The sequence below is a fragment of the Chelon labrosus genome (genome assembly GCF_963514085.1).
Source record: "Chelon labrosus genome assembly, chromosome: 2".
In the NCBI taxonomy this organism is placed as follows: Eukaryota; Metazoa; Chordata; class Actinopteri; order Mugiliformes; family Mugilidae; genus Chelon; species Chelon labrosus.
Genome location: NC_140338.1, coordinates 31,519,149 through 31,542,622, shown reverse-complemented (window position 1 = coordinate 31,542,622; position 23,474 = coordinate 31,519,149). Strand labels below are relative to the sequence as shown.

General features: G+C 40.3%; 1 protein-coding gene across 1 annotated transcript in view; it reads left to right on the top strand.

The window, feature by feature from the left end:
* Positions 1 to 9,324: 9,324 nt before the first annotated feature.
* LOC311508806 (sphingosine kinase 1-like) overlaps positions 9,325 to 23,474 on the top strand; it is a gene marked incomplete at its 5' end in the record, with an annotated part of 33,086 nt that continues 18,936 nt past the window's right edge. Inside the window, one exon of the mRNA XM_084573781.1 lies at positions 9,325 to 9,736. Coding sequence (XP_084429907.1) covers positions 9,325 to 9,736 — 412 coding nt within the window. The remainder of the gene's footprint in view (positions 9,737 to 23,474) is intronic.

Sequence of the window (23,474 nt, the reverse complement as noted above, 5' to 3'; positions counted from 1 at the left end):
TTGTTATTTCCTGCCTAATTATACAAATGAATGGATCCTTGTTGATATTAAGGCTGTTTTCCTGTTCGTTGTCCCGGGGATACCAGCGTGCATTTAATTTACCCTCCGCAGGGAGCGACAGGCCACAGAGTCATTTTTGAAAAGGGGCCAAAACTGCCTCTGTGACCGGAGCATGGCCGTGTGTTATGCATCTACTCTATTAAGAGCTCTATTATTGGGAATGTCTCTGTTTGTCTTTGTGACAACTATGGACCAAATCCCTCCAGCAGTAGTACTCTACTGACAGAAGCCGGGGGAACTAATGAGCCTAATATGTCCCCAGGAACGTTGCCGCTGCCAAGCATGCACTCTAAATCCCCCTGTGTAATCAAGGATAGGGCACAAATATCTGTAGATAGTGGCAGCAGCACTTCCACATCTCGCTGTTTGTCTGCTGCCAGCCTGTCCGACTCAAATTACTAGGTGAAAGCGGGGCTTTTGTGCGCTCGTTTAAAGTAGAGCAGCTTGGGTAATGAGTATGGTCTTCCTGCACACTCTGGCAGACCATGGGATTTAATCTAATGATGGAGGAGAGAGTCATGGCTCCTAATGGCTTCAGAGAGAGAGAGATGCAGGGGGAAAAGGTACTGATGGAGACTCTAATACGGATCCCTCTTGTCTGCTGTACTGTAGACAAATATTTCTCTCTGATAGAATTTGAAAATGATAAAAAATTTACAAAAAAAAAAAACCCTGAGCAAGGTCCAGCAGGAATCAAAGGAACAGAAGGAACGCACTGGCTCTTGAGGATCTGATTATAGCCGTGCTGTTGACTGCAGCGGAAAGAAGATGTAGGGCATGTAGACATCAAGTCAATAATGTGACCTGTTTTTGTAACTGTCATGAATAGCAGTAGCCTACGGGCATTGTTTAATGTATGTGCTCATGTTGCTGTAAAATAAAGCAAGGGGGAAGCAGTTAGGTTCATGCATTAGACGTTGCAAGGCTTTCACATTTTACAGCTGCTGTGAAAACAAAGACCTGTATAGTATGTGTGGTCTGTTTGAAAAAAAAAAAAAAAACTAATTCACAAAGTTCACAAAGAATTACTGACAACAAAGCCTACGTCACTTTGCATGTTTCTGGTCCTGAAAGCTGGACTTGACAACGTTGTTCTACCCGACCGAATCGTTTGGTCCTTAATTCAACAGGCTGAACCGGCTGAAAATCTGCCCACAGAGCTCTGACTTGTGCCAGTGGTTCGGAGGCACACCACCAAAACTAGAGCCACAAAACGGAAAACGGACCATGGCCGGCTTGCTGTGTCACAGCCTTTATGGGGAATTGTGTCATTTTATTTAGTTTCATAAAAAACAAACTTGATGTTCTGTAGCTTAGCTGCTGAGGAAGTAAGTTTTAAACAGGACTTGTGGTGTGGTCAGATTACAAGGAAGAAGCAAAAGGCCACAAGTCATCGTTGAGGGAGCCAGTGACATGATGATACAAGACATAATGCCTGTTGCTGGGTGAAATATATCAAAGTCTGACTGGCTTCAGTTTTTTTCAGTGCTCCAGTGAAGCCTCATCTGGTCATATGTGTGTCACTATTTCCACCTAAAATGCTGGCAATCAGAACTACCAAGTGATAGCAATTCATCCTCTGGGGAGCATGAACATCTGTATCAAATGTCAACCATGTCCAACCATTATATGTACATTTTACCAAAAAAAATAAATAAATAAAATGAAAAAACACACACAGCTATGAGCCATGATTGCACTCAAGGAAAACTCAGCGGATGTCTGGGAAAGTCGATAGGAATCATCATCTGGGAACTGGGAATAATTGCATGTTTTGCAAGTATGCATTATATTATTAAGCAGTATAAGTACATACAAAGTGCTACTGTGTTGGTGCTGTTGTTTTTCACTCTTGTGATCACCACTTATTGACTGATTAGCAAAGTCTGTAGTTTGTTGTGTATTTTCTTTGACTAATTAACACATCTCCCTTCACTGCTGCCCAAAATTCTTGCAGCTAAATGAGCTCCGGTGGTAAACCACACAGCGATGCAAGCGTTTTGTAATCAGCAGCAGGTTGAGACAGCAAGCAGCGGCCTCCTGCAGTTACAGCAAAAGTCTGCTCAGATGTCACTCAGAGGCAATTAGCACTCACCAGCAACAATAGCAGTCCTTCAAACTCTCATCCAGCCGCCTACGCGCTAACGCACTCCCCCTATACGTTCCTCCGTGGTTTTATAGGTTGTGATTTTGTCATGGGGCTTGAGTGGGCTGGAGAGGTTATGAGAATAGCGAGGTGTCCCCTCAGCCAGCGTGATATGTTTGTTCTGCTCTCTCTGTACCGACAGGGCGCCACTTCACAAAATGAGCGGCGATATACGGAGGAGCTACTTCTGACAGGCCACATCTAAGCATCCTGAAAGCTGACCCTGTGGTTGACTCTGTGCTGGAGGAAATGAGATGATGGAGAACCACAGCAGCAGGCTGACATGCAGTAATCATACCCATAAATAACTTGTACCACGTATTAAAAGCCTGGACCGTGGACAAGACTAGGAAGACTGACATAACATTTGTTTGTAATATAGAGATGCTAATGAAAATCACTTTGTCTTTGAGCCACTATGTCAAAGATGCATCTACTTGAAGTGGGTGAATACTTAAGCATATTTTACGTAATATAATTTTAATTATAGTTTATGCTTTGAACCATGGCTGGTGCTACGAGAAACTAGTGCTTGCAAAAGGTTCTTAGGTATGTATTGAATGTGCAAAAATCGACATTGGAGTATTACATGCGTTATTTTGGCTGCAGTCTGAGCGGAAGCAGTGCGTCGCAAATTTGCGACACTCGGCGTCAAGGGGTTAATTAATATAAAAGGGCTAGGATAAACAACAGAAACACTTTAATGTTTAATTCAGTACAGTTTAACAGAACCACAAACTACATCCTCCAAAATTATCATCCGGTCTGATTACCTTCTTTCTGACTCTGTTTCGACATGGACTAAAACATTTTAACAGTCATGATTTTGTGCATGACTCTTTTATTAGATTAATTTTGTTATCACTAGTGTACCTAATGAAGTGGCAAGTGAGTCCACAGTAAGATCAGAAATGCCCAGACTTACGCTTTCATCTGAAGATTTGGCTCTCGCCTGGCATCACATTACACCATCCACAACACACATCGCTGCATCTCAGCAAACTCTCACCCAGGACATGTCAGTGAAGCCCACTGGCCATGATATTCATTGCATCTCAAGAGTTACATGGACTCTCTCTAATGAAGTCAGGCAGTTTGGTTCTTTTGCAAGACTGCATCTCACCCCCGTGACACATATCAGTGCTCATGGCATCTAGCATCTAATCCAGCTGCCTCTGTTCAGACTCCCCCCACAAACATCGTGCAGCAACCAGGCCGCGAGAATGGAGGTGACCCAATAAACCACGTCCACATGTAATGAGGAGTGATTCCCCTCGCTGCAGACGGAGAGGCCTGGGCTTTCCCTCCTGTCTGTTCCTCTTGGCATAACTTCAGTTCAGTGAGTGTGACTCAGCTCTGTGGATGGCCCGTGGCTGCTGGGTGGGAGCTGAGACTGAGATGAATCAAATCTGCTGTCAAACAAACCTCTGAGAAGAAAGATCCCCACTAAATGACACCAAAGACTCAGGAATAAAAAATAAGCACATTAAAGCATTTGGTGAAATAGTTTACTATACTTTTTACATGAGTTGAGACACTAATAAGCAATGATTTAGCAAATTAATAAATGATTTTAGTCATATTTTTGAAAAATACCAACAAATCATCTGAGCCAGCAGGAATAAACAGTCTTCTATGCCATCAAACTGAATATATTTGAGTTTCCTGTTGACTGGACAATATTAAGAATTAAGATTCTCACTGTTATTTGATGTTTTAAAGACCATGTGACTGATCAGTTTCAGGCTCAGGGTTCTGTAAAGGCCACGGTGATTGTTAGTGTTTTTTTTATAGAAGATTTAATTGGAATGAGTTTAACAAAAATCTGCATATTAATTGAGAATGACAATAACCCCTTATTGTAGGCTGATGGGTTCCCACAAATTCTGCAGTGAATTATCTTTCAGAGCTGCCAAGCAGTGGCTCAAAGGTGGCGAAAGTTCATTGCACAGTTTTGGAAAATTTAGAACAGGATTGTACCTGTCCTGTTGCAGTAATGATAGCACTTTGTAGCTATGCAACAGGGGACGGCGGTGTCTGTCTGTAAGCCACTTTGGGTCGTACGGACGTATCAGCTACTACTGCTGTGCTTTCTGTGTGGAGTATTAAAAAACCCCCCACTAAACTATAACACAGACAACCCTCAATGTTCCTAATAAAAACCTAAACTTACATTTAGAACTGAAGAAGCCACTTAGATGAGAGGTGAAAGGTCCTTGAGAAAAGTCTGGTTGTCTTTGTTTTAGGCATTATTATTATTATTATGCAGTTCAATACACCACAGAGCTGATTCTCCATGAAGCAGCCTGGCATTGACAGCTTTATTAGTTTGAAATAATAAACTTGCATGGAGGCACATTTATCATGGTTGTCGCCATTAAACCTCACCATTTCAGAGCTGGAAATGTTTCATTGTTTGCTAGCGAGAGGCAGGTATTCGTAAGTCTTGCATAACTGTGGCAGCGCCTTGACAAAATGGAGGGTGGGCATCTGAAGAAACAGAGCAGAATTGAGGAGTAACCGAAGGAGAGTCAGGCAGACAGGCGAAACCTTTCTGCGAGACCTCAGTGCTAAGCGACCCAGATGGGGAATCTGTCATGTCGGATGCCAATGCTAACTGAATTTTGAGGTATATGACATTCCCTCCTCCCACTCAGATATCTGACAGTGTGTGTGTGTGTGTGTGTGCGTGTGTGTGTGTGTGTGTGGTAGTGATACTGTAGGGCAGAAGCAGGCTTAGTGATTTATATAAGCAATAATGAGGTTAATGTATCAACTGTATTGATATGCCCTGAGTTGACATCTGCACAGAGTTGCCTTAACAACAGATAATGGCTGCCTATCACTTATTAAGTTTGTGTCAATGGTCTCATGCTCAGGAGATGAAACCAGATGGCGAGGATTGCCAGTTGTGGGCAATTAGTGTGCACCGGTACACGTGTGGGAAAAAAAAAAAGTACACTGTGAAAATTGTGGTTGTTTTCAACAGCCTTTTGATATGAAACCTCTCAAGCTCTTGAAGGAATGGCAGCACTGTCTGTGAAATCCAAAGAAAAACACCATATGCAGGGGCGGCCCTCTTCCCCCACTTCTATACCAGGCAGGCAATAGAGCTCACAGCTGGAGGACGGTGGAAGTGAGAATCCACTGTCTCCATTCATGGCTCGTCTCCCGCTCCTCAGCTGTGCCATTTTCAATCAATAGCTTTTAGGAAATCAGCATCTACCCTGCAGTTTGGAGTGAAAGGCCTCTTTTGTTGTGAGGCCCATAGTGTGAGTAATGATCTCACACGCGTTTTTCTGAGGCGTTTTCTCCCGTTGCAGCAAATTACATAATATGCTCGAAGTAAACCCTGAAAAACTGCATTCACGGGCAAAGCAGGGATCGAGGTGATGCCTACCTATCTACTGGTGTGAAGTGGATGAAAAGCATTTTAGCGGCACATGACTAGCATGTGAATAAGAGAATAAGATTATTTCATCTCCCCTCTGGCTCCAGGTGTTTACTGGGACCACTAATTCCCATCTGCATATATGCTTACCTCTTCTTCCTTCTCCTCCTCCGCTTCTCCTCCTCTTCTCCTCTCTGTGGATCATATGCCAGCACCTGGGGCAAAGAATGACTTTGATTTGAAGGAGAAGTGAGACAAACTTCTTTATCATTTTCTCAAACACATCACTCTTGCAGTGATGAAGATAGCTTATGTTGCCAGTGATGGATTTATAATGGTGTAGATAGCAGTATACACCACGTCTGTAGTGCAGATTGATTGTACTAGATAGTAATCCTTTACTAAAGATAGGATTTCCATATGAGTGCTCACTGCAAACAAACCTTACTAAGTGCAAGATGTTGCATTTTGTGGTAGAAAGTGCAGGGCTTCCCTCTATAATGTGCATGACAACACACAAAATAATCAAGAAAATCATCCTTAGTTTTTAGACTATAATTCTAGTTTTGTTGGAGTCGCTTTGGAGAGTGACGATGACCAGCTGCCTTTTTTCTCTGATCAACACTGCCATCTGTTGGTTAACTACATGAGTTGATCAGCCACAACATTAAAACCACCTTCACAAGCAATGTGAATAACATTGATCATCTCATTACAATGCAATGTCCTGCTGGTGAAATTTTGGTCCTAGCACCCATGTGGATGTTACGTAGACTCCAGCTACACGGGCCACTCCCCTTAATAATAGGGGAAACCCAAAGGCCCCCATTAACAACGTTCTGTTGCCAGACACCAAAGGACACCCTCAGAAGGCCCATGTCTATTCTCTGATGAGTCACAACTGTTTTGGAGGCACAAGGGAGAACTACACAATATTAGGAAGTGTGAAAATTTAATTTTAATTGAGCAAACATAAGGACTGAAAGGCTGCGATAGACTGGAGACCTGTCCAAGGTGTACCCCGCCTCTCGCCCGATGACAGCTGGGATAGGCTCCAACAGACACCGTGACCCTTAACAGGACTAAGCAGTTACAGAAGATGAATGAATAAATGAACAAGGACTGAAAGGGAAGAATGACTTTAAAAGTTAAAATAAGAAAAGGCTACTGATGTTAAATGCTGAAAAGGAGAATAAACAAAATGTGTGTGTTTAATGTTTGATCCATTTTTTTTTTTTATGCAAAAACGTGTCCCGATCTCAGTAATGTTGATTTGAATTGGAAAACATGTTTTGGCTGATTTATTTTTAAGCACTCGATTTCTTACATGCATTGTTAAAAAGAGTTGTGAACACAGAAGAATGAATGACTGAATGTTTATCCGGTGAGGGCAGTGCAAATGAATGAATACTTGGAACAATACATGATGTTATGTAAAAAGCTAATTTCCATCCGTTGTCCTCAAACACTGAGAAACAAACATAATAACATAGCATATGCATAACTATATAAAAGCAATAAATAACATTTCAGTACAATGAATAAAAGAGGTTAAAAGTGCTGATCAGACTTCCTACATGTTCACCAGTTTGATTTATTTTTAATCATTTTCTAAGCTGTTTTTTAAAAGCAGTGATTTGTAATAGAATAGTAGTTAGGAGACCATTCCAACTCAAACAGTTTTTGACAGACCTGATGTTCTGACCTGTGTCTGAACTCCACCTTACAGTCCCCCCCGGAGGCTGGTCTGGTTCTGAAGTATTGTTATTGTTATCATAGATTATAATCAGTATAATCACTATACTACATCACACCTTCCTCGTGTACATTATAGTATGTCGCTTTTAAATAAATTCAGTATATGCATGCACAGTGGATACAGACACTGTGTTGCACAATATATAGCATTTCATTTGAACCATATGGTATGGTGCTATGGTAGCAGGGGTGTTAAAAACATCCATGCATATTTTAAAGCAGCAATATCACCATGGAAAAGAAGTTCTGCACTGACAAAAATAAAGACTAAAAGAAATAAAATGCAAAAAAGTAGTCATACAGTTTTGATTTATTGTCGATAAATGACCAAATTGAGCAACACTTTCAAGTTAAAGCTGGTCAGACTGGAAATAATTTTAATCACTTGTCGTGTGATGTATAAGAACACATCATCTTCTAAAGGCTCGTAATAGTCCAAGTTGTAGAGCAGTGAGATATATCAGTCCTGCACTACATCTTAGCTTCATGAAGGTTATGGTATTCAACATCTGTTTCAAAAAACAAATGTCTTTTGTAGGCTCTGGTTTGTTGTACTATTGTATTATACTGAATTGTATTGTACCGACACATGTTTAGTTTATCTTGACAAACCCATTTTAGTCTAAATAAGAGGCTAAATAACAGAAACACTTTAGTTTAAAGGCACCATAGGATCATGCAGTTAAATGACCACCTTTCTTATGCTGTTTCACCAAACAAATAACATTATAACAGTGATAAAGGAGAATTTAGTGCAGGGCTGTCATATTAGAATGTATTAGTTGTTAATAGTTTACCTAATGACCTCGCAAGCTGTGTAAGTCTTCATAAAGAAGCCTCCATTCTCTTATAAATAATACATACAGTACACGTTCCAGTCATTTTACACTGCGGTCTTTCCCTTTACGTACCACTAGGGGGCAGCAAAGTTCAACAAGTCAGCAAAACTAACAGTAAAACAATACAAATTAACTTAGAACTAAAAAATCATGAATAGACGTTCATAATGGCATTAACAATGAATGGTGATATACGTGGAGTAAATCTGTGGTTACAAAAACACGTGGTTCATCAATAGGGAACAGTCTGGGAGTCCATTAAGACTCACAGTTCCTGGTTATCTATCAATACATTAAAAAATACCCCATAAATAAATACATTAAAAAAATAATCGGCAAACTAAATAATAAGATAAAATTCTAAATAAGGCAATAAATAAGACAATTGCTTGCAACCACAATAATGTACCATCAAGCACAAACTCCAGCGTCCCTGAAAGCTCAGGTGAACTGTACATCAACTAATTAGTGCTAAATGAATTAAGATTTTTGTCATGGTGCACGCAGCTCAAAACCAGAATATTGACTAACATGATAAAAACGTATTTGCTGTATAGAAGATGCCCAGCAGACTGTTTTTGACCTCAGGGTCAGTAACAAGTCAATACTGCCATGACCTGTTGATACCAATCGCTTGGTCACTCAGTTTAGCGTCATTTTGGTGGATTTAAATGGCAGAATATGTCTACAACTATTAAAGTAACACAACAAAAATAACACAACAGGCAGTGGGTTTTATATAACATATCCTGTTACATGTTTTTTTGGTATTTTCCTCACATTTAAAATATTAAATTGCCCTTTTTATTTTTCCAGTTATATTTTGTGAAAGGTTTATTGGCCAAGTTACACTGGATCATATACCGTCCTATTTCCCTAAAAAATCTGTTACCTAAAAAGGTAGCGAGAACACCTTCAAAGGCAGTTAGATTGGCTCTTATTTTGAAAGGAACCCGGATGTGGATTATGCTTTCGTTCCTCTTGACAAGTGTCCTACCAGATCAGCACTGTCAGTCGCAGTCCCTCCACTTTGCCCGCATCATTCCGGCGACGAGCTATGTGACCGTGAGGCTGCGGCTGTATCCCGGACCCCCCGCGTCCTGGACCCTCCCGCCCCGCATTCCCTCAGGATGGATCAGAGGAACTTTGAACCGGACCTCAGCCCGGTTACGCTGTACGGGGAATTTACACTCACCGGCAACCGAAAAGTCCGGTGTTCCGTGAATTTGACCGAGAGGGACCTCATCGTCCAGAGGCTCGTATCTGCACCTGTCAGGCGGAACAAGGTGGTGCTCAATCTGAAGGATTGCCTCGGCTGCCGGGCGTACCGGGAAGATGACGATGCGGACCCGGCGGCTTACTTGGCGGTCTACTTCTACCCGCTCAAACGGCGCTGGACGAGTTCCGGGGTCTCAAGACAGAGAGTGGAGCAGTGCTTTCGGCTCGTCGCGCTCCAGGACCCGCGCGCCAACCTGGACGAGGCGGAGAAGTGGGCTCGCGCTGTCCGAGAACGCTCTGCCCGGCAACAGCACCTTAGAGACGGTGAGTGCTCGTTAGCAACGGGAGAGGAAAGTTCGCAAAGTTTCAGGGGCAAGTATGAATGAGAGCAACAGGATCTCACACTGCAGTTTAACGCTATGAAACAGCTCAGCACATGGGGTTTAAATGAGGTCTGTTCATACAGTGAAATATTATAACCCAATGATAACAAATGGACCATTAAGAACAATACAGACTCAATAAAAGCCAGACTATCTTAATTTAGGGTTCCTCTGCAATATACATCACGGTAATGTATGCAGGCGTTGTTGTCTTAAAGCCTATTAAGTCCGTCAGCCCATACCACAATCTGAAACTTCCTGAAGGAAGATGAAGCGCAGGACCTTTATTTTAGAATATATTTGTTTTCATTAGTTTACAATGAACTACACCCAAAGCTTTGCAGTTTACTGTCACGTAGGATAACGTCCCCAAGCATTAGTATGACCAGCATATTTGAAAATGAATTATTTATTAGTGTCCATCAAGCTGTTTCATTAGTCACTGTGCGACAATGACCTCCACGACCTGTAGTGAGCAGGCGTCTTTTTCCTTTCCGGTAAATGACTGAAGTTACTACAAAAATAGTCAGAAAAGTTCAGTTCCGTTTTTCATTCTTCATTTGACAGTCATCGGTGCTCATCAGGGTAATGTATTCGGTCATCACTTGGTGACCAGCTTGTGATTCATATATTTTTTTTTAGTATTAAAAAAGTAATTCTAATTTAATTCTAGGAATTTTGCAAATTTCTAAAATTACATGTATCTTTGATAATTTTAAGTGTAGAATCATTGTCACTATCATCTAATGAATGACCACCATGCAGTCATTAATTAGCTCATATAGTTCTACAGTCTGTACAACCCTGTTTTTTTTTTTACATTTGTACCTGTCACCTTTAAGCTACTTCTTTACATGAATTAAACAATGGTGTTTGTGTGGTATAGAGCGTCACATTTCAGTAAGTCCAGTCTGCAAACAAACCTAACCTACTTAACATAAGACACCTGAGAAACACAGGGTAAGATTACAACTGCAAGTTCATGTATTGCCAAGAGGTGTAATTATTCCAGTGGGAGACGTTCTATAATTGGAGTCTCCTAAAGATAAGTTACCTCATTATTAGTCCTCCTCACCAAACTTTTTTTTAAAATTTTTTTTTGCATCACATAAACTTTCTTCCTCCATGCTGCATCACTGGCACACTGTGACCCAGTTAGCATTTTTCCATTTGCACAAATTTATTTTTAACGAGACAAGAAATGCTGCAATTCTGTACAGGCTGTCATTGTCAGAAGAGAAAAGAGCTGTGTTTTAGTAACTCAAGACTTTTCTTTGAGACATATTGTGATTCTACTGCCTGGAGTGCAACCTGAGACAGCGACTGAACAAGTTTGCAACCATGGGACAGAGAACCAGGCACAAATGTATTTTCTACTTCTCCTGCTGCAACCTACCCCTTCTACAGTGCTCGTAAGATTCAAGGTGTAACATCGGAAACTAGAACTACAACAACTGATCATGTACTATGGCTGCCTTCTCATTGAACTTATCACATGGGAAGTGGTGTCAACAAAATGTTTGACATTTAAGTAGTAACATCAGCCCTACGTTTTCAAAGACTGCTGCTAGGCAACTGTTGCCATCTAAATTCCAGCAACCGTTTGTGAACTGTGACTTCTTTTAATATTTAATTTCTGAAACTGTTGCTTCTTAATTTCACACGGTAACGTTGCAATAATTTCTTGCAATAATTTCTTGCAATAATTTCTCAAAGTAATTTCTAGTTACAGCTCTACTGAAAACCTGAGTGGGTCAAACTAAGCATTTGTGGCAGTCGCAAAGTCATTGATCAAGGTTTAAGGGTGAAAACAGTGTGGAGGATGGAGTCAAATTATGGCCATTTATGCATATGGTCGTATGTATGCCTCTGTGATACCTGCCGCTGTTTCAAATTTCTAAGCCTTTTCATGGTCACCGGTGTTAATTTCCAACTTCACTGAGACTACAGGGGTCTTTGGTATCTGTGGAATGTGGCGATATGATTTCAGTCTAAAAGGTAGTCTCCAGTTAGTTACTCATTATTCTGGAGGCCTTGTGAACCATGCTAAATCATGTTCAGGGGTTCTGCATCCAGACTATTAGTCTAGATGAGGTCAGTGCAGCCTGTCTTACCTCTTAATCAACACCGGCGTTTGTGTCGCTGGCTTGATTTCCAGTATACTCACGGAATTATTCAGAGGGCATCTTATTTTCTCCAGGTCCGTTGTCTTCTGAAAGGTAGAGTCACGACGATGATGTAATCTAACTCCACATTTTGAAACATTTCATGGGAGAGAATAACAGGTTTGGATTTAGGTGTCCAATATGCTCTATATATCTTATGTAACTGTGATCTTGCAATCAGTATGTGACCTGTGTGGATAAAATCATACAGATGTTATGCATGTTTAGGTTAGGTTGCACAGCCGTATACTAGTTTGCCTGATAATGATCATTTCAGGCATTGTTTTTGGTGCTGTTTTTATTTTATTTTGCAGACTGTGAAAATGATTAGTTTGCTGTGTTTGACTTTCTACAATGATTTTGGCCAACACAACTACAGTACTGCTTGTTACAGTAAAATAGCATTTTTTTGAGTGCGTTGACGCGAGTTGACGTGCGTGTTACTCACTACTACCACTTCTAGTCAGTAGAGCGTGTCAGGCCATTGACTCAACTTCTCCATAAATTATTGTTTTCTCTGACAACTGCAAATGACGCAGCAAGTTTTTCTTAAATTGTATTGATCCAGGTTTGTCATTAAAAAGATTAAATCCGTCTCTGGACAGCAATATCATTATCATGGCAGCAGAGACGATACTGGTATTGATCAAAACAATAAATGGAGATAATTTCGTTAGGGGCCAAAATATCTGATTGATCACAAAATACCTTTTTAGATACAGGATTGCTTGTATTGTTTACCATACTTATTTATTTGGTGATAACGAGACTTATTGTGGCTCATACCCCATTTTATTTAATTCTGTTGTATACACCAATCAGGCATAACATTATGACCATCTTCCTAATATTGTGTAGGTCTCCCTTGTGCCTCCAAATCAGTTGTGACTCATCAGAGAATGGACATGGGCCTTCTGAGGGTGTCCTGTGGTGTCTGGGAACAGAATGTTGTTAGTGGGGGGCTTTGAGGGGAGGGGCCTCTGTGGATCATCCCACAGATACTTAATCAGTTTTGGATCTAGTGAATTTGGAGGCCAGGTCAACACCTTGTGCTGTTCTTCATGGTTTTTTTTTTAGTTGTTCCTAAACCATTTTTGTGTGTGTGTGTGTGTGTGTGTCAGGCTGCATCCTGCTGGGGATGGCTGCTGCCATCAAGGAGTGTCATTGCTATGGGGTGGGGGTGTCTGGTCTGGTCTAGGTGGGTGCTACATGTCTTATAAGTTATTCTTCTTCTCAATCCTTTTCGAATATGTATTTCTATGTTTAAATGTTTTGCCTTCTTTTTTATTTTGGTTTGCATATACAAAATAAACACTTCAATCAAAGTAACATCCACATGAATGCCAGGTTTAACTAGTGATAGCCAGTGAGATAATGTGAGACACTGCAGAAGGAAGTGAAGTAGCTTTGTCATCTACTGAAAACATTGTTATTCTATGTCCCGTGTTCTCTTTTGTCCTAACTGAATTGTTTGTGAGTGGAACTAGAAAAGGTTGATCAACATCTTTGATTAGGAAGAAAAAAACTTCTCTTACAGTGATTAAAGCTGAATGGATTTGGTATCTGAATTTTAACATTAATGTGAGGTTGATTTTTGTATCTAGAAGCAGAACTCGCAGAAGTGACAGAATGGGACCACAACAAATGCTTCTTCATAGTTAAAATAACTGTTGGAGTATATACATCCCTTTCATGGTGTCTGCCCTGCGGGAACTGAGAATGACTGTAGTTCTCAGAACTCTCTTCAAAGTCTGTTTTTAACTACTACCTCAGAGTCTGTGCTTTCCCTCGTAAGAGGACCATTTAACGAAAGTGTGTATTTATGGTCGAACACATGAATGCAGCAACAGAAACCACTCTTCAAAAAAAATTTAAAAAAACTGTAAAATTTGCTAAAACGTGAAATAATCGGCCACCAGTAAAGTCCAGCCTTTGTTGAACCTACTGTATATACTGTATATGATGTATTCTATATTCTGTAAGTGACGTCACTTAACAGCTATCAGCGGACAATGATATCAGTTCAGGATTCCTATTTCTGGTGCAGATGCAAAGCTTTTGAAGATATATTGATATGGTACATGTTGTGAACTCTGTGGGATGTCAACATCAGAGAATCCCCAGAATTGTTAGTTTGAAAAGTGCGATGTTGTAAGTTTTACAGCTAGTGGAGATAATTAGAAAGATAAATCCCCCCCAAAAAGAAGGAAACTAGGGCAACTGGACTTGTAGAGTTTCTTGAAGACTTTTCACTACTCATCTGTGTAACTTCTTCAGTTCTACAAGACTGGATTGAAGTTGGGGTTTAAAGATAAGTACTGTGTCTTACCCAACAGATAAAACATAAAAGACTCAGAGCAGACAACGTTATAATCCTAGTTCACTCTGTCTTCCATGATGTCTTCTTGTGGACAGACAACCTTTTGGTAACATTCAGAGACACCTCCTGGAAATACAGTAAGCTGGAAGTAATACATCCTGGCTTATTAATATTTTCTGCTTTAAGCTTAACCAGACGTTTCCATGGTGACCATATCTAAGATTCAAGCCAGATATTTACCCTTCATCCTGTAGTCACAGAGCTTTTTCACTCTTTTGGAGTAACGAAATTCAAAGTCCAATCCTTCTTCCATTTGGTGTAACATACATCACATCACCTATTTACCAACTGTATGTCTGGTAGAAGCAGGGAAAAGCTGGACACAATTTTTCATTGAACTACATTGGTGTAGTGGCATCGGTACTTTGCTTTGTGTTTGTTACTACTGGCATTCATCATCTCTGCGCGCGTGTGTGTCTCTCGTCCTGCTTTGTCCAGTAGTCCAGTTTTGACCCTATGTCTAGTTTGCTCTCCTGTGAGGCCTTCACTAGCATCAGTGACAATAAGACGTATATACTATCATTGTACGTGTGGAACAAACAACAGATTAATATTTTCTTAAACTGATTTGTGGAAGTTGTACAGACAGTAGTGGCACACACTCAAAAGCAGCATTTGAATCATTACGTGGCTTATGATTTCTACTAATCCTCTATAACTAAGCAGAAAAAGGGTGAAACCATGGAAAAATCAGTGATGGGAAGTCAGAGGAGAAGCACCGTATTTGATGTCCTCAAGGGGACCGACGGTTCTTCTTTTAGCAGCAAAATCCAGGCCTCTCCCAGCCTGTCGATGCTATTACTAATACATTACCTCTGGCTGAGGCACAACTGAAGCCTGGATAACGGTTTTCATGCTTTGAGATGATTTTTAATGTGATAAAAAGGGGAGCCTGTCAAAAAGTTAAAGCCATAAAATAAACAAACTAGATGTATGATGAATCAATAGTTTGCCTCAGTCATCCGAAATATTTAGTCTAAAATTGCTTTAATTTATTTAGCAAGTGGTGCAGGTTTGAACATTTTCACTATTACATACAATGCGTGTATACATAATAGAAGTCTGACATACAGGAGGCAATGCTTGATTTCTGTGTGTGTGTGATGACTTGTAACACAACAAGGTGCTGGTCATTACGAAAGATAAACTCACTCTGTGATTAACCACTCTTGAACTGCCAAAAACGTAAACACTCCCAAACATTTTATTCATTCAGAGTTTCTAGTATTAGACAGTGCAGTCAGTCAGCCGTGGTAGCAGCAGCCCTCTCCCTGAGGACTCCTCATCAGACATACGCTGCGACAGATCTCGATGTGCTGTTGAAAGCTCTGATTCAGCCTCCTTTGCTCTGGGGGCTCACAGCAGCTTTGTGTCGGCAGCAGCAGCTTCTTACCCTCTGTCTTACCGTGAACAAATCCGCAGACCACCGCAGAACACCGCAGAACACAGCAGAACACAGCAGAACACCGCAGAACACAGCAGAACAGAGCAGAGAACTGCAGAACACAGCATAAACACCACTACAATTTGGCAAATTACACTCCATAGAAACCCTACCAAACTTTGTTTCTCAGTAGGTATAGTGGGGTTGTCCACAACCAGAGGGATAGCGGTTCGATCCCCTGCACATGGACCACATCCCGAAGTGCCTTGAGTAAGACAATAAACATCGAGTTGCTCACAGTGTATGGCTGTGGTGTGTGTATGTAAATGGCCTTGTTTTTATATAGCGCTTTTCTACCTATTGGTACTCAAAGTGCTTTACAGTCACAGACACATCTACCCACTCGCTCACACAAGCACACACACATATTGTGTACACGAATGCTTATGTGCTTGTGTGTACGAGTGGGTAAATGTCACACTGTGATTTTAAAGCACTTTGAGTACCAATAGGTAGAAAAGCACAATATAGAAACAAGCCATTTAGCATTTGTTCAGCTCCCGCCTCTCCACTGCAACCAAGAGCTTGACTAACTCCACTTATACTGTACCAGCAGACAGAAAAAAACATTCAGTGCTCACCCAATTTGCTATTCTCAGAAAAGCCCTCTCGAATCGTTCTATGATACACCGACAAGAAGAACCACTAATTGACCATCCAGCCTAGAAGGCAGCTGGTTCACCTAAGTGAAAGTCTGAGCCTGTTTTTTTTTTTTACATTTATTCTATATGTCAACGCACAGCATATCTTCTATATGTGTAGCTGAGTTTCCATTGATCTAATGTGTTGCTCCGTTGTCTTGTCTTTAGTTGTAGTTGTGGGAAAAAAAGTTAATCAAAAATGTCAGCTTCAGAGCCCATTGAAGTAAAGTGAAGTGGACATTGAATTAGTATAACCAGCTTTCTTTTACGACGTTTTCTTTTGTTTTGGATTTGTTTTCCTGCGGCAAAACAACCTCCCTTCCCTAGTGAGAGACAGACGGTGGTTTCATCTTCTCTCAGCTTTCCTGACCTTTCTCTCTTCATAACAAAATTTAAGATACCTTATGGACAACTGCATTAAGCTTTTCATTCAAACCTCAGTGTCGTAAACTTTCGGCCTTCCTTAATATAGATCTACTGAGGGCTAACCACTGCCACCTCCTCCTCCTCCTCCTCCGCCTTCCACACCCTTCGTGGTTCTGCCTCAGCAAAAAATCTGCTTGTGTGCTTGAGCAGTTTTCAGTCTTTCATTTACAGACAGCGCTAAGAGTTATCATCCCACTGCACCTAAAAGGCCCCAATGAGTTTTTAAAAAAAAAAAAAAAAGATACAGCCAGTAATTCAATTGCAAAGAAAAAGGTAGTCCCACCACTGAAATGTGGAGACCAGCATTTTATTTAGAATCAAGCTAAAAGTTATTCAGTGGTATTTAAACTAACTTTCAAAAGAAGTGGTTCAAACTATTATTAACTGTAACCTCATTTAATGCACCTAAAGATAAACTGATTTATTCGACTGGCCGAAATCTGCCTCTTGATTATCACCAGCTATCAACGCTTTACCTTCTACCTGTTTATATTTTGAATTAATTACAATGTAATACAATAGGTAGAGTGGGGAAAGGTGTGTTCAGGTCTTTGAACTTTGTATGTATGTCTCAAATATTTTACTAATTCATCATGTTTTTCTGTGCAGTATTGGTTTTGGTCAAGACCAATACTCCTATTGGAGTTGTCAGTATTCATGACACTCATGTACACTGTTGCAGTGTCTTGCCCTGCTGTTGTATCACATAAATGGCCACTTGGAGATCAATGAAGTCTTCTCTTATTTTAGTAAAAATAGCAATACAACAATGTAAAACCATTATGAATGTAAAATCTTGTATTCAGAATATTGATCAGCATTTATCTAGTAAAAAGTTGAATATGGAAATACTAATTTCCAGTAGCTCAATTACCTCAAAAGTGCTAACTACATACCATAGTTTGGTTCTAGATTAGAATGATCTAATAAGTTCTCAGAATCACAGTAGCAGCACTGAAATATATCATAATATAATTAATTAAATTAATAAGTGGCACATGGTTTCACAGTTCTGTTTACTATGGAAGCTCCAGAGAAAGTGTGTTGCTACAACTAACATTGTATTTGGGCACAAGATGATCTAGAACTAAACCTCTGACCGTCGTGGATACACCCACAGTGTTGTGCTGCATCTCTGAATTGTCATCATGAGGTTACAGCTGGTATGCAGTTAACTACAGTATGCTCATGAAGTTCGGTTGAGAGCCTTAACATTACACTGGTATCAAATTTATAAACAATTTCATATCTGCTAAAAAGGGAATGCTTTCAGGACTGAAGCACATCTGGCTGGATCTGAAGCTGCGGCTGAAAGATAGAAATTTCTTTTGCACATTTTTCTTTGCCCTTGAAACTTTTTTTTTTTTTTTTTTTTAGATGTTTGTGATTTTGGTGTACATTTCTTTGTGTTTTGCTGCTTTACTTGACAAAATTCCTCCCCACACGTAAGACCTGGCTTAAGCTGACCTGAAGCAAAGAAAATACATAGGTAAATTGTGATTGGACATATCTGTCACGTTGCTCAGGCCTGGGAGAATATAAGCACTAAGTCAAATACATGTTAATCCACTAATCCCTTAAATGTGAAAACTGGATTCTCTCCTAATGGGTGTTTGTTAAAGCTTAGAGTCCACATCACAACTGAGCATTAGTTACAGATATGAGCTTACATTTTGTAAAAAAACAAAAAAACAACATGCACCACTTTTTTATCCTTCATTTTTAGTCCATGTTCCACGTCATGTGCAGACTGCAGGAAGCTAACTTTGTGAAACCACTGTAGAGCAGTTGTTCTCAGTCTGGGGTGCATGGAGAGGCATGGATGACCGAGGCAGAAATACAGAGTTGCTATCAGGCTATTTTTAAGTATTCTGCATTGATTCTTTATAATAAAGGCTTAAATAATAATAATACTTTAAAAAGTACAACTAGAAAAACTTCAGTTTAACACAGTTGTAAAAAACATTGTTGACAAAAATAATCAGATCAAAAAATGTGTCAATTTCTACCATTTTGTCACTTAGGAGCTGCAGCACCACACCCGAGCAAATTCAGATGTTTTTATGTACAGTATATGTTTGAAATTAATTATAGTGTACGTCACTGCTCCCTTGATCTGTCACACAGATTTTGGAAACAGCTATCTGTGTGGCGTTGTAGTATGTTGTTTAAATGCTTGGAGCAAAAAAGAGTAAACATCTTGTCATTAGTCTGTAACTGATGGTGAAGATCGTATCATGTTGTCTGCAGTTCACCAACACTCTTGTTGTTTATTTTGTTAACCGAGATCCCATAATAATAAATTAAGATGATTCAAACCGTAAATGTTTTACGACTTAGCTGCTCATAATTATTGTCTGAACAACATACTACCATAAGAGAGTGATCTTTTAGTTTAAATCCAGACATAAAGTATGTCTGGATGTGCATCCTGTCTCTTTTCTCTAAATCCCTAATGACACCATATTTTGACGGGTGTGACGGGTCCCATCTGAGCTGCAGCTTTATTGGGTCTGAGTGGTGTAGTGTCGGCTCGGCTGAGCATGACGAAAGCCTGGCGTTTTCTGCGGGTTTTCATCAAGATTGCAACATCATTTCTTCTTTACAGGCAGTTAATGCTGTGTCATGCTTCACAACTGATGAGTCAGTGGGAGTCATGAGTGCAATTATTACAACTCCAATAGAAAGAGTGACCGTGCAGCATCATACACTGGAGTTTCCATTGTCCAAATTTTACTTAAAATATTTAATTCATTCATTCATTCATTATCTGTAATAACCGCTTGTCTTCTAAAGGCTAAGGTTGCCAGTCTTTCGCAGGGCTAAAATATTTGAACATCCTAAATACAAATAAAATTGTTAAAGTTATAAAATGCTGTGTTATATAATCCTGGAATAGCAGGACTCAGTTCTTCTCAGAATTTGAATCAATGTCATTGGAATTTCGTTATGGGGCGTTTTAGCCGTAGACAATATGGTTTCAGCCGCTCATGCAAGAAAGAAATACCTCTGCACACAATTAGAAAATCCTACAACTAATCAGAGTAACAAATGATGTGACGTATGCTTGTAAAATGCTGTAATCGCTCTTAACTGTTTGTCCTTTAAAGTTATTCCACTGTCAATATGTTTTACAACAGACACAATCTGTCTGTGCATAAGATCCGCCAAACGTTTTGATGGGACCTGCAGATCTTCACTGAGCATAATAGATTCTGAACAGAGTGACTCCAGACTGAAATGTCCCCGCTAAAATGTTGTGGAAGGAGAAACTTCGGGCTGGCTTGCAGGCTTATTTTATGTTTATAAAAAGTCAAATTCATAGCATGCTGATGCTTTCTGTCTTTGAAAGGAGAAATGATAAAAATAAATGGTTGCCTCTCACTGTTGTCACCATTGACTTATTTTACCTCATAGGAGGCTAACTGCTTAAACCATTGTGGGTTCAGCCACAAGCACGTAGTTTAAAGCCTGGCAAGATGAATGATGCTTCAATAAAAAGAAGAAGAAAGCACCTATTTTTTTTACACAGGGAAACTGTGAGAACTGCATTTGAAGTTTACTACTAAACCCTTAACCTCTGTGTCTGGTTAATAGAAGCTGACATGCTGCTGAATGTAGAGGAGAGCCATCATACAAAACCAAGAAATTTGCCTATTTCAGACTCCATGTATATGCACACAGACAGCTATTCTAAGGAACCTTTCCGGAAAATGTGTTTTTTTCTTCTCCTGGGTTTTCCCTTTCATTTAGGCTGTTATTTCCTGTGGTGAATACGTCAGTAGTGATTATTCAATTAAGATCTGGGACAGTTCCCATGCTGTTGGTTTTTGAAAGGAGCAGATGAGATGTCTGTAATCACAGATCAAGTAAACGTAGTTGAAATGCAGAGCAGGGCTTTGTTGTTGTTTTTCATCTTTTACATCTTAACTGAAATTTACTTAATGTATTGTTTGCTTTTTAATTACTTTGTCTTAAACACTAACTAAACCTTCCCCAACTGTTTCAAAATCTTGGTAGCTATGACTGTCTGAGTTCTGGTCTCATAGTTTGATATAATTTTTGATAAAGTAGAGCATCAGTTGAAAATCAGGACTACACCCACCCACCCAACCAAACAAACAAACCAGACCCATAATATGCTGTCCTAAACCATCAATCCATCAAAATAATTACATTTTTTTCTCTGAAAAAGTATGAGTTGGGTTGAAAAATTTATTTTCTCCACAGTCCTTACAATCCTTTATGAGATGCACTGTGTGTCATGCTTTGGCTCGATGCCATGACGCTGCTGCCTCAGGGCTAATGACAGAGGAGGAAACCTGGAGCATGGACGGACAGAGACAAGTAGATGGATAGTGCCCTCTGGAATGTTTTGAGACGGGGAGGGGTGGCACACAGGAAGTGGCACTGGATTGGATTTAGCCAGCAAAGACTGTTGTGTGGGTGTTGGGATAGACACACACACACACAGAGCAAGGTCGGGGCATTCAGTGCCAGCTCTCAGGCCAGCTGATTCATGAGGGCACTTCTGTGGCTTTCCCTCAGGAGTCCAGTCGTTATGATTTTAAGATGATTCTGTCTAAATGATACAAGGAAATGTGAAGTTGTTCTATAATAGTTCTAATTATAAAGCAGCCATAAACACGCCCTTGCTACTTACACTTATTGCAAACAGTAATTCAATTCTATATTGCACATACAATTATTAATTCACTTTCAAATACGATATATAAAAATTTTATACTTAATATAATATTAATGAAGTCTGTCGTTGGGCGGTCCACTACTTTGGTCTCGACTGAAATATCTCAACAACTATTGCATCAACTGTAATGAACGTTGCTACAGGCATTCGTGTGCAGCCTTATATTATACATAAAATTTTATACATAAATTATGAAATAATTACATCTCCAGACAATACACAAAGTCATCATGTCATAATTTGACTTGGTTACATACTTTACAACCTGGTATCTAATGAGATCCAGCGCCTTTATATAAATGAGGATAGAACAACCCAGACTGACATCAAAAAATTACTGTTGACAAAGGCAGACTGTGAGTCTTTACTAAAGTTGCAATTGAAAACACTATAAAGACTACAGCTAATGGCCAGCTAGCACATACACCGATTAGGCATAAACTGATCAAGTATCTGTGGGATGATCCACAGAGGCCCCTCCCTTCAACCCATAGGACCCAAAGGCCCCCACTATCAACATTCTGTTACCAGACACCACAGGACACCCTCAGAAGGCCCATGTCCATTATCTGGTGAGTCAACTGTTTTGGAGGCACAAGGGAGACCTACGCAGGTGGTCATAATGTTATGCCTGATCAATGTTCTGCAATCGGAAGAGCTACTATTAGCTGGTAGGCTAGGAAGAGCTACAAACTGTCATAGAGAGCTATCCTGTCCTGAAACATGCTGATCAGTTTACTGTTTACTTTTGTCACTTAACTTTTAATAGCCAACTCAAAAAAAGGGTTACAATTAGTGTCGATGCTGACGGACACATGGGAAAATATCTCCAGTGCACACCGGAGTATGTTGCAGTACAACTGAACATCACCACAAACGCCAGTAGCTAGAAAGTATCAACAAACATCATAGCCTTATTGAGTTATTGCACGACTGCTGTTTTCAAATGCATTTGTTTTGTAAGGCGATAGCAGCCACACAACAAAAAGCCTGGAGCACTTGAGAGGTTGCCTTAGGTCAAACTCAAGTGACAGAAGACATTAACGTGGGAACATTCTTCTCACCTGTGTCACTGCATTCCTGTAGTATGACTGCAGAATCCATTAAAATGAGACCTGGTGATATTGAAACAGAAGTACTCGTCATCAGAGTAGCTGCACTGCAGTTGTTCCCGCCCATCGTTACTCATTTATCACCTGCCAGACCCGTTTGGATTCCAATACAGCTCAGATCACTCATCATGAGCAATATCACGCAGGGTTTTGGCCTGTCAGGCTGAAATTGTTGGTTTAGTGATGAGGCTGTTCTTACAACAGAGAGGACTCTTTTGTGTCCCTATTTCTAAAGTTATCCCACAGCCTTTGAGAGTAAATGTAGTTTTCCAGCCTCATCTCAGATTCATTCATTCACTCATCTTCTGTAACCGCTTGTCCTGTGAAGGGTCGTCGGGGGGCTGGAGCCTATCCCAGCTGTCATCGGATGTGAGGTGGGGTACACCCTGGACAGGTCTCCAGTCTATCACAGGGCTAACGCAGAGAAACAGACAACCATTCACACTCACATTCACACCTATGATCAATTTAGAATCACCAGTGAACCTAACCAGCATGTCTTTGGACAGTGGGAGGAAGCCGGAGTACCCGGAGAGAACCCACGCAGACACAGGGAGAACATGCAAGCATTATCGTAGCTGTTCGACTCTCTCTTAGTCCCACTTGGTGCCTCAGTGAAACCAACATCTTCAGTGTTTTAAAAAGATTTAGGATCTGTATTTGTAAGATCTGTGTAATCCCCTGAATCTGTCTAATCCCCAAGTTATCTCGAACACCAATTTGCATCAACTCTGCAAATTTAGCAAAGGGGCTGCTGCTTCTGCATCCCCGCGAAGTGTGTAGTAAGATTAATTTAGTGTGTG